Below are 15,682 nucleotides of genomic sequence, written 5' to 3'. Positions count from 1 at the left end.
CAACTACAGTTTGTATAGATTGTCATTAGTTACTTGCGAATAAGATTTGTTTTTATTCTACATGCAGTGTTATTTATGGTGTTGCTTGCACTTGTCTGTAATATGTGTACTGTGTTTAGCATTGTTCACACTACAGAAATTATAAATTAAAACAGACAAACATCTGCATCAATGTTCTGAAGCATCCAAACAATTTTCTTCCTCAGCCTTGTTTGCCTGCCTGTTTATTCAATGCTTACTAATAAAGACATGATGGTAGAAACTGAAATTGCTTCCTCCGTTCACATTATTATCATGCCAAACCCTTGACAGTCGCTAGTTTGTGGCATGCAGATAATTCATCAGTCTATTTCTCTTGACTTTCACAGGATAGTGAGTTATATCGTGTGTACTTCTCATGTATATTGTCAGTGAAGTTTTTATGGAATTGAAGATTTGGGTTTGTCTTTCAAAGTTTCAAATTATTGTCCATTAATGTCAATTCTATGTCAGACCCTTCATAGTTGTTCTTTGTTCTTCTGCCATAGGCAGTTCCTGAGACAATAGGATCACTCTCTGGCATTGTTCTGATTGCTGTCTCAATTAAATAATCTGCTTTTGACAGTATTGTTACAAATGGCATAGCTTGTATGTTAAGAGTGTTTCCTACTTTCTCCTTAGAACTTAGAGAAAGACAGTATAGAGGCATTTCATTTAAATGTTGGAGGCTTCAAATCAAAATATATTAGATTTCTAGGTGGTAGAGCAAAGTGGTAGGTTGCGGGCCGGGTCACCGGGGGGTGCCTCCATGTGCTTTGCATGGGGGCCCCCTCAAGTTTCGTTATGCCACTGACTGGATATATCATCAGTATGTCTCTATTTTCTGCATATAATTTGACTGAAAGGCAGACAATGGCACAAATGGATGCGAAATAGACAATGCTACAGATTGAAAAATTAGACCAATTACCTTTTACAGTGGCAGTGTCACCGTCCATGGGATGGGTAATTCATGGTCATATAACGTTGCCAATAACAACTTTTCAATTTCAATATTGCCTAGAATTCTACAATGTAGGCAGGTATTAAGTGATGGATAAGGAATACACCAATGAATCCTGGGAATTAACATATAGATTTAGATGCAGGAATGGGGACACTGAAGTATTTCTCAGCGGTACAGACTGCATGAATTTGTTAAGCGGTTCACTAATGTGTCAGGATATTAGGCCTGTAATGGTCCAGTTGCAAACCTAAACTCTCATTTGTAAGGGTCCCCGGCTGCCGTGATTACTCTAGTATTCAGACTGCTCTCGAATGGGAGTTACCTAGTGCCGAGTGCTGAATGATGAAGGTTGTTGTGGAATGCTTCCAGGTGTCGCATATTTAGTCACTGTATGTTCCAGGGTTACTTGTTGTATGCAGGTTTTGTTTACACTGACCCACATAGTCAGGGAGGCGCTGCTATGGCCTTTGTTGAATGTTTCCTTTCTACAGTTTGATTCTCTGAGCCGACTGAGAGCCATTCTTTTGCAGAAGGATGTGCCCTTAACCTCTTGTCGTGGGGCTGAGCCTTGCATTTACACTGTGTTAAGTTGACATGAGCATATTAAAAGTTTAAACGCCATTTTTCCTTTCTGCTGCCTTTTGCACACGGCACACACTATAATAAATGTTTAGAGTTTAGCAGAGTGATTTGCTTCACACAAGAATAATATGTTTTACTATATTAGCAGCCTTGCTTGGTAAGCTTTGACTGAACAGTGAGTGCCGAGGCCTTCAAGGTTATTTCAACACAGTGGTTGTAGTTCGGACTGATCAGCGCACGTTCCAGACATAACATTTATGCAGCTGTGGCCACCTCTGATTTTGGCGCGTTTAATAATGCAGTGCGTAGGCATGATCACACACACTTGGAGAACATTTGCATGCTGAGAGCTGGTGCAGAATCTGATGTGATCCAGTTCTGCTAGTACCAGAGGAATGAGGCCGCCTTTGTAATCCCAAGAGACCTTCTGTAGATATAAAATAACCTACTAGCAAGAGAAGGTGAAATATAGGTATATTTTAAACCTGTTTCCATTTAGCATTATAACATGCTTTCTCCCTTTGTATTTTATGGAATAGTAACTATGCAGATAATCTTGTTGCTGATAATATGTCTGCTTGTATTAGCTAAGATACTGCGCATGAGAACACGGCATTAGAAATAAACATTTCAAACTTGCACGTGTCTTCTTTTACTTCCTGTTTTGGACTGGTATGAGAGTATAACGAAAGAGTGTTCATGTGTTCCACATTGCCTGAGGTAATTTAAGTTCCATGTTCTGGGTTGTCTAATCATTGGTGCTATGGAAGAGCCAATGAGGCACTGATGCTAGTCTGGTAGGGGATGTTAGGTAATAAGGTGAGTTTTGGCACACCCTAATTCACTGTGGTTCCAGTTCTGTGTAGGAGCAGAATCCCTGATACACTCTGCCAGAGAGACTTTTGATCTCCAGGTTGCAAGATCCTCAACTGAGATACATGCACTAATAAGGACGAATTTCCAGCTCCATTTCGGATAAATGGTACATCGTTTCTTTAACATGTCTGATACAATGGGAATTGTCCACCTATTTAAGAACATTGGTTCTGGACTGTTAAGCACTTTTCAGACAGTCTTTCGAGTGATTCGAGCTTTCATACTCTCCGTATTTGAAAGCATTTTTGGAGGGTTTCGGCTGATCCTGCTACTGATAGTGGGTATCCTGATTTTATTATATCTGTTATGCAATGGACTTTCCAGATCTCAAAGAGATGGAGAAAGTGCTCTTGGAGCGTCGTTGCCGTGAACGCATGGTACTCTATCTAAGCACACCTCGACTTCGAGAACTAAACGAGTATTGGTTCCTGTCATTCAGACCAATCTGGATTGATTGGATCTTGCCTGTTCTCTGCTGCCTATACTACGGACATGAATACGTGTTGGATCGCTGTCTAACACTTCCATTGGTTGCACCTTCGCACGTGGATGTATTACTGAACCCGTTAAAGGCCCATGTAGTGCAGTTTCCTCAGCGTATTCCCATGTTGATGTTGGCATTCATAGATCAACCAGAGGATGCTTCAGCTCCTGTTGAACTGGTCACCTGTTCTACGGCAAACATACAGGCTCTGGATCTTTCAACAACTTCCCTGGCAACGGCTGTGGGAAATGCAGATGATCTCCTTTGCTCTATTGAACTGATTTAAGAGGTGTTGATGGGACCGTCGTCTGCAAATGCAGGCAACAGTAATGTTGTGTCTCCCACACAGGACAAACAAACATTTGGCCCTCCGTGTGCTGGGAAAAATTTGACCGCTTTTTCAAAACAACCGAAATTGGAATTTTAAACAATTTCCTTTCTTGCTCCCGCTGAGTAACATGGCTTTCAGACGTACTCAGTGACTCAATTTATATATGAACTATTTTTGAGGACCTTTTGAGCATTTAAAATATATAGGACCTTTTTATTTTTTAAATCTTTTACTGATTTTACATATGCTGTACTTTTAGATATTTTTTATAAAGACATTTTTTTAGCCAAGGTTTTTATGCTTGACTTATATACCTTTATTGATTAGTATATCGCCCAGGTGGATGAAGAGTGGGTGATACATTTCCCAATATACCCCAATATAGGCCTGGGTAGTCATCAAACTTTTCACCTACATTTACCCTGCCATCGAGCTACATAAAGGTTCCTCTGCCAAGCTGACACACTGACGCGAGACTCTGAGGCTCTTGCACGCAGATACTCCTGCACGCAGTGGTCTGAAATCCTTTGCGGGGTGTCCTTTTGTCACCAAGACGGACAAGGTCCTTCATTCTGTCCCTCGGTTAATGGGGTTGGCCCTTTCCTAGGTGAATTCTTGGCTATACACCTAGATGCTAGGTACACTTGGGTACATCTAGTTAGGGTTATCATCGTAGGAGTACACATTTTTACTGTCATGTGTGTATATATATATATATATATATATATATATATATATATATATATATATATATATGTGTGTGTGTGTGTGTATATATATATATGGCGAATGCATTTCGGCCGGTATGGCCTTCGTCAGCGCCTGCGGTAAATGTAAAAGGAAGTCCTGGTGTGTTGCAGTTTAAATGTCCCCAAACCGCACTATGATAGGTGCGAGTGTCCGCTCCGCCCATCAGCACTTAATTGCTCAGGTGAAAGTTCATCCGGTCCGAGGAGGTCTGCAGACTCGGTATCCCAGGATGCAACAGTGGCACCCAGGTGAGTGATGCTGAGGGTCGAAGGATAGCGGGGGGTTGGGTAGTCTGCAAGACGTTCTGAACCACCGCAATAGGAGATTAAAAATGCTGCCTTAGGTCCCCAGACCTCATCCACCATTTGTCCGAGCTGCAAATCACGTAGGCAGGAGGACAGTGCATCCCAACCTGGCTGAGGCGATGCCTCGATATGCCGCTTCAATTCACTTCGGACTGCCGGCGAGCCTGGAGATTTTCAACACCTTGAAGAAACAGAAATGCCGGAGCAGGAACCAGATTCTCTGGGCCACTTATGATGAGGGGGCTTCTGAACACGTTTCTGGAACACGCGTGACAATATGAAACAAAGAACTCCTCTCAAAGAAAGAAGCAGAAGCCACAGCGGGGATTCAGAGACAGCATAATTTATTCCATCAGAATGGCGAATGCATTTTGGCCGGTATGGCCTTCGTCAGCGCCTGCGGTAAATGTAAAAGGAAGTCCTTGTGTGTTGCAGTTTAAATGCGCCCAAACGGCACTATGATAGGTGCGAGTGTCCGCTCCGCCCATCAGCACTTAATTGCTCAGGTAAAATATATATATAGATATGAACAAGGGCTCTTGAAGCCCAAAACATGTCTTGCGTGGGTTGGAGATTTTAATGAAATAAAACATCTTGCCTGAAAAACTGCGGGGTCTGCGTCTCCTTCTTCGTCGCCTGGAGGCTGGAAGTTGTGGGAGTTGAAATCCTTCGATATATATATTATCTACTGGTGGTCGCCAGTTTTAGTTAGGACCTTTTTTCCATAGGAAATCCGCAACATTCTATTTGAAATAACTTTGGCGCCGGTTGATGAATCTTTGCGAAATTTTCAAAACTTATGGTCAGCTCCGGTCCGCTCCTATCCTGAAAGTTTCACGGCGATTCGTCAAGCGGGGCCCGAGAAAAAAGGGGGTCTCAAAACGTGTTTTCCCCATGCAATTTCCCATAGGACCTTTAGCCGCTGCTACAGCCCGAACTGCTGAACGGAATTAACACAACATTTGGCAAAGAGGTAGTCCTTAGTTCAGACTTGTGCCTTTTGCTTAAATGGTGTAAATCCGTTCAGTAGTTCCTGAGAAAATGACATTTAAAAGTATATATATATAAATCTATGGCCTTGGAGGGTCCGCGAACCCTAAGCGCAGCCTACGTGCACCCTGCCGTGCACGAGCTGTATTTTAATTGGCTGTCGACACTCCCAATCAGGTGTTGCCAGCCATCTTGTGCCTCGGTAGAACTGAGCGGTACAAAAGGGGGTGGTGAACCAATTAAACACTCACACCCAGGCAACAGATCCGGGTTTAATCCATCACTGTTCTTTAGCCCACTCTGCCACCCCAGTTCAGACATGGCCATATGCAAATCAGTCTGACCCTGTGCCTCATGAGAACAGTCCAGCCCAAACTGCCAAGCCATGTCTTCCCTGGACCGGAAACAAGCATCCTAGGACCAGTTTCTGGCATTTCAGCCGTCAACAGCCAGACTTGCTTGAATCCAGTAGCAAAGTGAGCAAGGGACTCACGTCTGAGCATACCCAGTCAACTTATGGGGAACAAAGTGGTACAAAAGTGGGGTTGTGATGGACGGAGCATCTGACCCAATCAAACACTCACACCCAGTCAACAGATCTGGGATTAATGCCACCCCAGTTCAGACATGGCCATATGCAAATCAGTCTGACCCTGTCCCTCATGGGAACAGTCCAGCCCGAACTGCTAAGCCATGTCTTCCTTGGACTGGAAACAAGCATCCTAGGACCGGTTTCTGGCACTGAACCGAGGCACAAGAAACCCCCCAAAAAAGTAGCAAAACACAAAAAGGGGGCAATGTAGAAACACCCTGACCTCCCCTAGGCCTCCTCAGGGGGTCCCATAAGGACCCCCAAGGTCCCAAATTATTATTATTTTTTTAACGGGAGGATGCGCGCAGGATCCTTCGCATCCTGCCGATAAAAAAAAAAAATCAGCACGGGCCCCTTCGTTTCATTGGTAAGCAATGTTTTTTATGTAAAGGGGGGCCCAGAGGGGCCCCCCAGCCCTGGGGACCGCCATCCCCAGGGCTTTCTAAAATTATGTACTGGGGGCTCTCCTGCCATTTTAAGTTGGGGGATGAACTCCCCTTGAATACTGAGGGTCCCTGGGGGCCAACAATCCCACCAGGTACCTCCAGTAAGCGCCACAGAGCTGTGTTGTAGAGTGTTGTAAAAAGGGGCGTGGCCTCTGAACACCTCTCTGCAACGCAGCTTCCTGACACATACTGGAGGTACCTAGTGGCCAAGTTGGCCCCCAGGGACACACAGGATTGAGGAGGAATTAATTCTCTAACTTAAAACGCGCCACAGGGCGTGTTTGCAGACATATCACCTCAGGCCACGCCCCCTTCCTTCACCACTGTGCAACCACGCCCCGTGGCGCGTTTTAAGTTGTGGAATTAATTCTCTTTCAATATTGAGGGTCTCTGAGGGTCAAATAGCCCAACAGGTATCTCCAGTATGCGCTAGGGAGCTGTGTTGCAGAGAGGTGTTCAGATGCCACGTCCCTTTTTACACCTCTATGCAACGCAGTTCTGTGGCGCTTACTTGAGGTACCTAGTGGGTTAGTTTGACACTAGGGACCCTTAGGATTGAAGGGGAGCTAATCTCTCAACTTAGAACGGTGACAGGGTGCGTTTACACAGTTGTGAAGTGAGGGGACGGGGCCTGACGTGATGAGTGCAAGCACGCTCTGTGGGGCGTTTTAAGTTGGGGAAAAAATTCTACATCAAACCTGAGGGACCATGGGGCCCAAGTAGCCCACCAGGTGTTTCCAGGAAGCGTCACTGTGCTGTGTTGCAGAGAGGTGGTGCGATTGTGCCGCTTTTTACATCTCTCTGCTACGCAGCTCTGTGGCGCTTACTGGATGTACTACGAATTTCGATTTACTCACCTGTTATCAGGAGAGACCTCAGTGCTGCATCTTTGAGCCCAGTACTGATTTTGAAAAGTAGTTCTAACAATACTTACCAGTAACTTAAATTTCTTTCCGTAGGCTAACATTGACTGGTTTCACTTGGAAATTCTTTTAAGTGTGGAGTTTTGGAACTTTAAAATATTCACCTAAAATCATTCGAACAACACATTCCGATTTACTCACCTGTTATCAGGAGAGAACCCAGTGCTGCATCTTTTAGCCCAGCGCTGAACCTGAAAAGTAATTCTAACCGTACTTACCTGTAACTTGTATTTCCTTCCATAGGAATCCATTGTCTGGTTTTCACCAGAAAAGTTTCTAAGTGTCTATTTTCACAAACTAAAAATATTCTTTAAAAATCGTCTGCGTGACTTAAACGCATTCTTTCAACTATTTACAGGAGATGCAGCAGTGCTGGATCCAGGATCCACCACTGAGTGAGGAAAGGTAACGATAACACTACTTACCTACTAAGTGAATTTCCTTCCATAGGGTAACATTGACTGGTTTCACTTGGAAATTCTTCCTAGTGTGGCGTTTTGGAACTTTCCTATAAAATCAGTAGAACTACGAATTCCGATTTACTCACCTGTTATCAGGAGAGACCCCAGTGCTGCATCTTTGAGCCCAGTACTAATCATGAAAAGTAATTCTAACCATACTTACCAGTAACTTAAATTTCCTTCCATAGGCTAACATTGACTGGTTTCACTTGGAAAATCTTCTAAGTGTGGAGTTTTGCAACTTTAAAATATTCACCTAAAATCATCCGAACAACGAATTCCGATTTACTCACCTGTTATCAGGGGAGAACCCAGTGCTGCATCTTTTAGCCCACTACTGACCGTGAAAAGTAATTCTAACCATACTTACCAGTAACTTGAATTTCCTTCCATAGGCTAACATTGACTGGTTTTCACCAGAAAAGTTTCTAAGTGTCAACTTTTAAAATAGAATAATATTCCTTAAAAATCACTACGGTAATCAAAATGCTTTTACTCAACTGTTTACAGGAGATGTCACAGGACTGAATCTAGAGTCCAGTCCTGTGGTTAGAAAAGTAATCCATAAAGTAACTAATTTCATTTAACTAGAAATCCCCATTGAGCTCAATGTTGCATTGTGTTTGAAATTGTGTGCCCATTGCAACAACTGTAACTACTGTACTTAAAAGTCTATTGCCTATTTGCAAAGTATTTAAACTAAAGTAATTCATTATGAGAAAGTATATTTTGTAATGTAATGTATAATGTAATTATAATGTGATTTAAAAAATAAAATATCTAAAAATAAATAGTTTTAAAAGATGTAGTAAATCAGTATAAAAAAATATATAAGAATTAATACATTTAAAAATTGTCATCTACAAAACCTGTACAATTCACTGAAAAAAACCATAGGTTACAGACATGTTATAGTTACGAATTATCATTTAAAAATACCTTTGAAATTCACTGAGAAAACCATAAGTTTCAGACATGTTATAGTTAGGTATTTGCATTTAAAAATCCATAGAAATTCATTGAAAAAAAACATAGGTTTTAGGGGTGTTTATAGTTAGCTGGACATTTCACTCGTACAAAACCATTGAAATTTCTCCGTTATAGTTAGTTGTCCTAACTATAACTCGCGCGCCTGCAATCCACTGCTGATGGTGTCACATATTACATCATTCATGACATGGTCAGTGACATCACTGATGACATCATCCAGTGAATGTGGTTTGCTTCTATATTTAAAAAAGTATTATATATATATATATATACATATATCATAACAATCCTGATCGCTATCAGTGCGGTTTAAGACAGGCGCAGACCTCTTCTCCTCTTTTTCAAATGGATTCAAGCTTTGAAGTAAAGCGCCATCACACCATAAATCGTGTCAACAGTGGTGGTTTATTTTCAGCAATTACAGAGCAAGTGCTCTCCTTGACGCGTTTTATTCCGCAGGCGGATCTTGGTCACATGATCGATCGCCGCGTTTCAACAGCTGTGTGTATATATATATATATATATATACTGAATTTCAGTGGTTTTGTACGAGTGAAATGTCCAGCTAACTATAACACCCCTAAAACCTATGATTTTTTCAGTATATATATATATATATATATATTGTCGCAACCTCCGTCTGGTGAAGCCGCCGCCCCACCACTGCCAATCTTTTCAGCAGCTCCTTGTTGAGGACGAAAAAGAACAAACCCTTTGTAAGTGATTTCAGTGGTTTATTTCATAAAATGAACCCAGCAAGTCCGCATGACGCGTTTCGCCTCCAACACGAGGCTTGGTCACATGATAGCGTCGCGGAAAAAAGACAGGATATTTAAACATTTGCAACGGGAGGAAAAGGAGGAGTCAATTAACCTCTATCCTGTGCATTTTCAGTTAACTCTTGGTTCCCCAGTCAAGTGCAAATTGGCAAGTGCAAATAGACAAGTGCAAAGAATAAAGGGCATAGTGCCCAATGCCATTGGGTAAAAACAGTTCTTATCATGAGCTCCGATCAAACCATATTTCATACAAAGTTATCAAACCACACAATACTATACAACAAACAACTCAATATATATACACTTACATTTGATTATATATACACATAGAAATAGTTGTTATCAAAAATATATACTATATAAATACAAAATTACAAAAATATACCTATATGTTATAGATGTTTACATTCTCAAATAATTTCATAATATTTACATTTCCCAAATATCTGATGGAAAAATTAAAAACATATATACTTCCATTATGTCTGTACCTGTATATGTATGTACTTCAAATTGTTGATCGGAACCCTATTGACGTATCATATTGACCAGCAACCACCATTCAATTCTGCTAATCAACTTAATATTGTACCCATTGTTGTTATTATTGCATGATCTATAGCCATTCGCCATAATCCTAACTCAACAGTAGCTACTCCCATTCAGTTATATATCCCATAAATGACCTACACCTTACAGTGTCTACCAACATAATCTGTGAAAAATCAAAAATCTCAAAAAGAAAAAAACATTTCTTTTAAAATCTATTCAGTTTAGTTAAGTCATTGGGGGGAAGGACTAGATCTAGAAAAATCCTACCACTGCCCCTGTGGGCCCTAAGGGCACCTTTTTCCCACATCCAACAAGACACATTTCCAAAAAATCAATGTACTATTATCAGAGAATACCAAAGATTCGTATCCCAAAACAAAAAACTGTAATATATACGGCAACAGAGAAAACTCTACAACATATCAGTAGGCACTACAAGCAAGTGTACAAATCTTCACTTGCGTTCATGCCGTTCAGAGTTTTACTATCTAATTCCGGTATATATCTGGTCTCCAGAACTCTTAACTTGGCATTTCTATCACCCCCTCGCTTTAGGGGGGGGACACAGTCAATGGCATAGTATTGTAATGAGGCTGCATCACTGTTGTGCATTGCTTCAAAGTGGCGAGCCACTGGATAGCTCTGATCTTTCCCCACAATTGCCCTGATATGTTGAAGGACGCGTTTGTGCACGGGCAACCGAGTGCTTCCTACGTATCGGAGAGCACAAGGGCATTGCAGTACATATACTGCAAAGTCTGTTTTGCACGACATCCTTTTCCTGATTTTAACTGGCTCTTGCCTGAAAGGTACATTGTACTGCGTTTTACTGCAGCCATGTTTACAGGCCTTGCATACTGCACACTTTTTAAATCCTCCTCCCAATGCCCCCCACGTGTCGGAGACTTGTTTTTCGAGGAAATTGTGAACCAGCCTGTCGGCCATGAGCAAGTGCTCTCCTTGACGCGTTTTGCCCCACAGGCGGATCTTGGTCACATGATCGATCGCCGCGTTTCAACAGCTTCACGCTGCCTTGTGTGTATATATATATATATATATATATATATATATATACTGAATTTCAGTGGTTTTGTACGAGTGAAATGTCCAGCTAACTATAACACCCCTAAAACCTATGATTTTTTCAGTATATATATATATATATATATATATATATATACACAAGGCAGCGTGAAGCTGTTGAAACGCGGCGATCGAATCATCACTGCAATAAAAATCGAGTGACTTTATTCTTCTTGAGTGCTGCTTGATTTCTGCAGAGTAGCGGTAATCGTATTTGGATATATATATATATATATATATATATATATATATATATATATATATATATATATATATATATATATATATATATATATATATATATATATATTATAAACACAATGAGGGGCAGCACAACCGTGAGAAAAGCCGTGAGGCTGAAACGCGTCGGTGGGGTGTTGTGAAGAGAAATAAAGCTTCTTAAAAGTATCCGGTTGTGCTGCCCCTCATTGTGTTTATAATTGAAATTCGGGCTTTGATCCAGCCCTGGGGCTAGCACACACTGTTGAGCGCTCTTATTGCTTAAGGATCGTTTTGGTGGGAAAAAAAAATATATATATATATATATACACCTATTTACTCTGTTGGTGCTTCTTACTGTATTTATCTGTTTTTGTCTGATGGTTGTTGCAGAACACGTATTTTACACTAGAATGACACTGGCTCAATAAATACTTATTGAAAACATCCCCATCGTTTATTCTGTGTATCTCTCTGAGACAACATGAGTACGAGTGACCGAGCAAAACGTACTGTACTGTTTCCCCGATTCTGAGGGATTAGGGTTGTCATGTTTGATAGTTGCCAGAAACAAATCACTCCTAGGTAAGAGGAATGCTTAGTGGCACTGCAAGCTAGCCGGTCTACAGATTAACCTATCCTGTGGAGTTATCTAGAATCAGTCTGCATACCAATCTCATAGTTTGCGTTGTCTAAACGTGCAGATCCTATATAGATTTATAGGAACTACACGACAGTAGGACAGTTGCTATTAAGAATATTTTGAGGTAACATTTCAACCTCAGCTTTCAATACAGAGACAAACACAGGTTGAAGGTTTTTTCGATAGAGTGTGTAATTGCTTAAAAGACATTCACTGCTGGAAAAGAAGTTGTGTATCTGTAACTGTGGATTTCCAGTATGTCTACCTCTCATAGAGTCACACTGAAAACTTCAAGTCTCTTCTCTGAGCTGGAGCTTCAAAGGATCTGATAATGTCACTGAGGTCAGGGCTTAAGTACCCAACCAATCATTGACGGAACATTACAAGAGCATTAAACTGGATAGACTACTACTACAATGAAAATGGAAAATGATGTATAAAATTCAGTGTAGGTTTCAGCATAGGGACATGAAATATTCAGCAACGCAGGTCAATGTATAGAAAATATCATACCTGAATAACCACAGTTACAGGAAATAGAGACTTGCCTAATCTTATTCCTGTTTATTGACCCAGTCTCATCTTGATAAGAATCAAAATATACGTTTCCTAGCTACTATCAATCCCAAGAAGCCATTGATTTGCCAGTTTTATAATATTGTTCTTTGTATGTACACCAGCAGCCTAGGCTTCATTGACCTATAGCCTTCTATGTTTAAAACTGCAATGTGCTCTCTGTGCTTGCACTGGTTGAACCTCACCTGTGTGCCTATGTGGTCTTAGAATGCAAGGTTGATAATGTATTCTAACCATTTTTGTCATTCTCTGTGTGCAGAAGAATAGTTTTTACAGTATTCCCGTGCTTCCAATAACTGAAAAGAGAACATACACTGTTCCAGAAGGGATCCGGCCTACACTTCGACTCATGGTTGTTGAGGTGAGAACTTTTTTGAAGATAAGGTGGCATATATTGTAAAGAAGAGTTAAGTGTGTTTTTATTTTCCACATACTTGTGGGAAAGGACTGATTATTCCCCACATTTATTTATTGTGGAATGACAGGACTGCACAGAATGGTGCAGTGTAGCATTCACCTATCTGTCACTGGAAATCAAAAATGGATATCTCCCTTTTACACTGCCAGGGACAAGTTTGCCCAAAATCTTAGGCAAGCCACTCGAGGAATGATAGGTTCAAATCAGAGACAAAGCAGACAATTTCCAGGCACAAATATTGACATTAATTAGCACAAAATATATACGGGCAAGCAACCCTTACAAGGGTGTATTCCATGACTGCTTTACCCTGAACCACAGGTATGACAACGGAAACAAGAATTATAAATCACAGAACATTTACCATGCCAATCTAGGTAGTTAGTAATATCAATAAAGCGGGTATGCGGTTGAGCAATATTAATGAAGCTGGTATGCAGTTGCTCTGAGTTAAACAAAGAGAACAAAATGCAAAATTGCTTCCAGCTTCACAGCTGCAAGTAATGAACTGTTACTCTGACACTCTCACAGAACCAGAAGGTCAAACAATTGAAGACAAAGCACATCAAGCATTTGACCTGCCTAGAGATAGGGACACAAGATTGCCTGTTATCAGCTGTCACATAGGATTCTATTCATGTATCACAGGTGATGCAATACAATTTGCAGAGCTAGTGGTCAAAGGGGGCATGGAGCCACTTGTCATCTATGAATCTCTGTGCAACAATAGCTGCCACAATTCGTATTGTTAGACAAAAAGTGCAGAAAAATAGTAGCAAGCATGATGAAAGCATTCTGTTTCAGTTGTTTTAGGATCAAAGACAACAAGTTAATCTTTATTTATTTTTTTTTAAATTTCAAAGCTTCCATGGGATACTATCCTGTTGTTGACCAGCTCTATAAAGTTATAATATTTAATAATACGTATGTGAATGACCGGTAAGTTGCACAATTTTACGGGGCCTTCGACCACACAGCATCAGATCAAAGAGTTCCCCACAGCCATGCTCCGGCCCTTTGGATCCCTGCCGACTCCCTCTGTTGCACCAAGAGGCCTTCCACCTGGGATCCTGCCGGCAAGTTCGTCCTTAGCGCCAGCTGATCCCTCCGACCGTGTCTTGTCTCCGGCTCTTGTTCCAGTCCCACTTCTGGCGCTATGACCCTTACGGGCCCTGTGCTCGTTGATGCCAATGCCAACTTCACAATGCAGAAGGAGAAGCAGCATTAGTACTCTCCAAAGCTGAGTCGATGCCGGTCTGACCTTGACCGAAGTCGCATCCAAATCGGCCTGAGGCACCACTTCCACCACTTGATTTGTCACAGGGGCAACAACCCTCACTGCATTCCATTTTGGGACAGGTTTGGATAATGAATGTGAGCTGGGTGATGCGCTTGCTCAGCCTAACCAGGATGACAATTGGTACGAGATCTTCCTGAAGGATAGTGGCCTCGATACCTCCCTCCAGGTCTTTTTTGTCCCCATGAACCTGCCACAAAAATGAGTTTCCTACTCCATAGTAATGAGTAGGAAGGCCAAAGTTCTTGAATTCTTGCTCTTCGCCGTGGAGATTAAAGGCAAATATCTGGTAGAGACTACTAGCCGCAGATTCCTTCACGTAGAATTATCCCCAGGCGTGAGACTGGACCTGGAAACTTTTTGCCACAGCATACCTGCGTGCCGGGGGCAGGGTGACCTCACGCAACTCTGCCCAGGCATCGTCTGCGCACGGGACGACAGCGAGGTCACATAAGCCCCACCCCGGCGCACCTATGTCAGTTTTTTTCCTTTTCTGCGTGCAACGCGGATCCGATCTTGCTGCGGGCCTGTTTGGGACCCTTTTTTCTTCGACAACTGTCTTCTTCTGGTGGAACAGTGTGCGAATGCCTTCGGGCTTCAGAACTTGCACGTCATGTGGGCGTCTTATGACGGCGACGGACCCTCATCTCATTTGTATGTGGTGTTTGGGGGAGGATCACGGCACCACTGATTGTGAGGCGTGTCAACAGTTGAAGCCGAAGTCGCGGCGAGAGCGGCGCATGAAACTTCTATCGACGCGTCTCTCCAGGGCGACCTCCTCACCTCAAACAGCTTCGACAGATGGCTTCAGATACGGCCGTGGTCGTCATCCCCGACCTTCTCCGATGTCGCGAGAGCGTCGCTCCCCGGTGGGTAAGTGTTGCAATTTGTCCCCGGGGGCTGGTGTTCGGCCTTCCGGGGGCGTGGACGGGTGATGCGGCCCCGCGTGTCGTCCTCCTATCCATCGTTTCCCAGTGAGGGCGTGTCGAGAGTCCAGATGGAGACATATGCGGCGGCTTTGCAGGCCTCGCTGGTCTCTCCTCCTCCTTCCCTTCCTGGGGCATTGGCGGATCCCTTGCCTCGTACTGGGCCCTACGCGGCACCGCAAGCTGCTCCGGCCCTGGGCCGACTGGTTCAGATCCAGGCTTGGAGGATGTGGTGCGGTTGGGGTGCGGCTCCTCTGGGGTCCCTCCTTCGCGCCACGGCACCTCTGCCTCGCCGCAAACTCCAGCGGGGGTCCCTGTGGTGTCGCGGGAGTTAGCCAGGGCTTGAGTCGCATCCCCGAGCCCTGCTCGGCTCTCTGAGCAGGCGAAGGCCTCGTCCAAGGCTGAGCTGACGCCGTCCAGGTGCCGTTATCGGCTTTGGGCGGCGCCACAAGGGTCGGTTACCTCTTCTCGTCC

General features: G+C 42.9%; 1 protein-coding gene across 3 annotated transcripts in view; it reads left to right on the top strand.

Annotated features, from left to right (window-relative positions):
* LOC144792107 (myoferlin-like) overlaps positions 1-15,682 on the top strand; it is a 3,514,236-nt gene that overhangs the window by 1,818,114 nt on the left and 1,680,440 nt on the right. For all 3 annotated transcript variants that reach the window (XM_078666976.1, XM_078666975.1, XM_078666977.1), the window contains exon 13: positions 12,827-12,928. In XM_078666976.1, the coding sequence (XP_078523102.1) occupies positions 12,827-12,928 (102 nt within the window). The remainder of the gene's footprint in view (positions 1-12,826; positions 12,929-15,682) is intronic.

The sequence above is a fragment of the Lissotriton helveticus genome, chromosome 11, assembly GCF_964261635.1.
Source record: "Lissotriton helveticus chromosome 11, aLisHel1.1, whole genome shotgun sequence".
Lineage (NCBI taxonomy): Eukaryota > Metazoa > Chordata > Amphibia > Caudata > Salamandridae > Lissotriton > Lissotriton helveticus.
The sequence above is the reverse complement of the archived record's forward strand: the minus strand, read 5'-3'. Positions and strand labels throughout refer to the sequence as shown.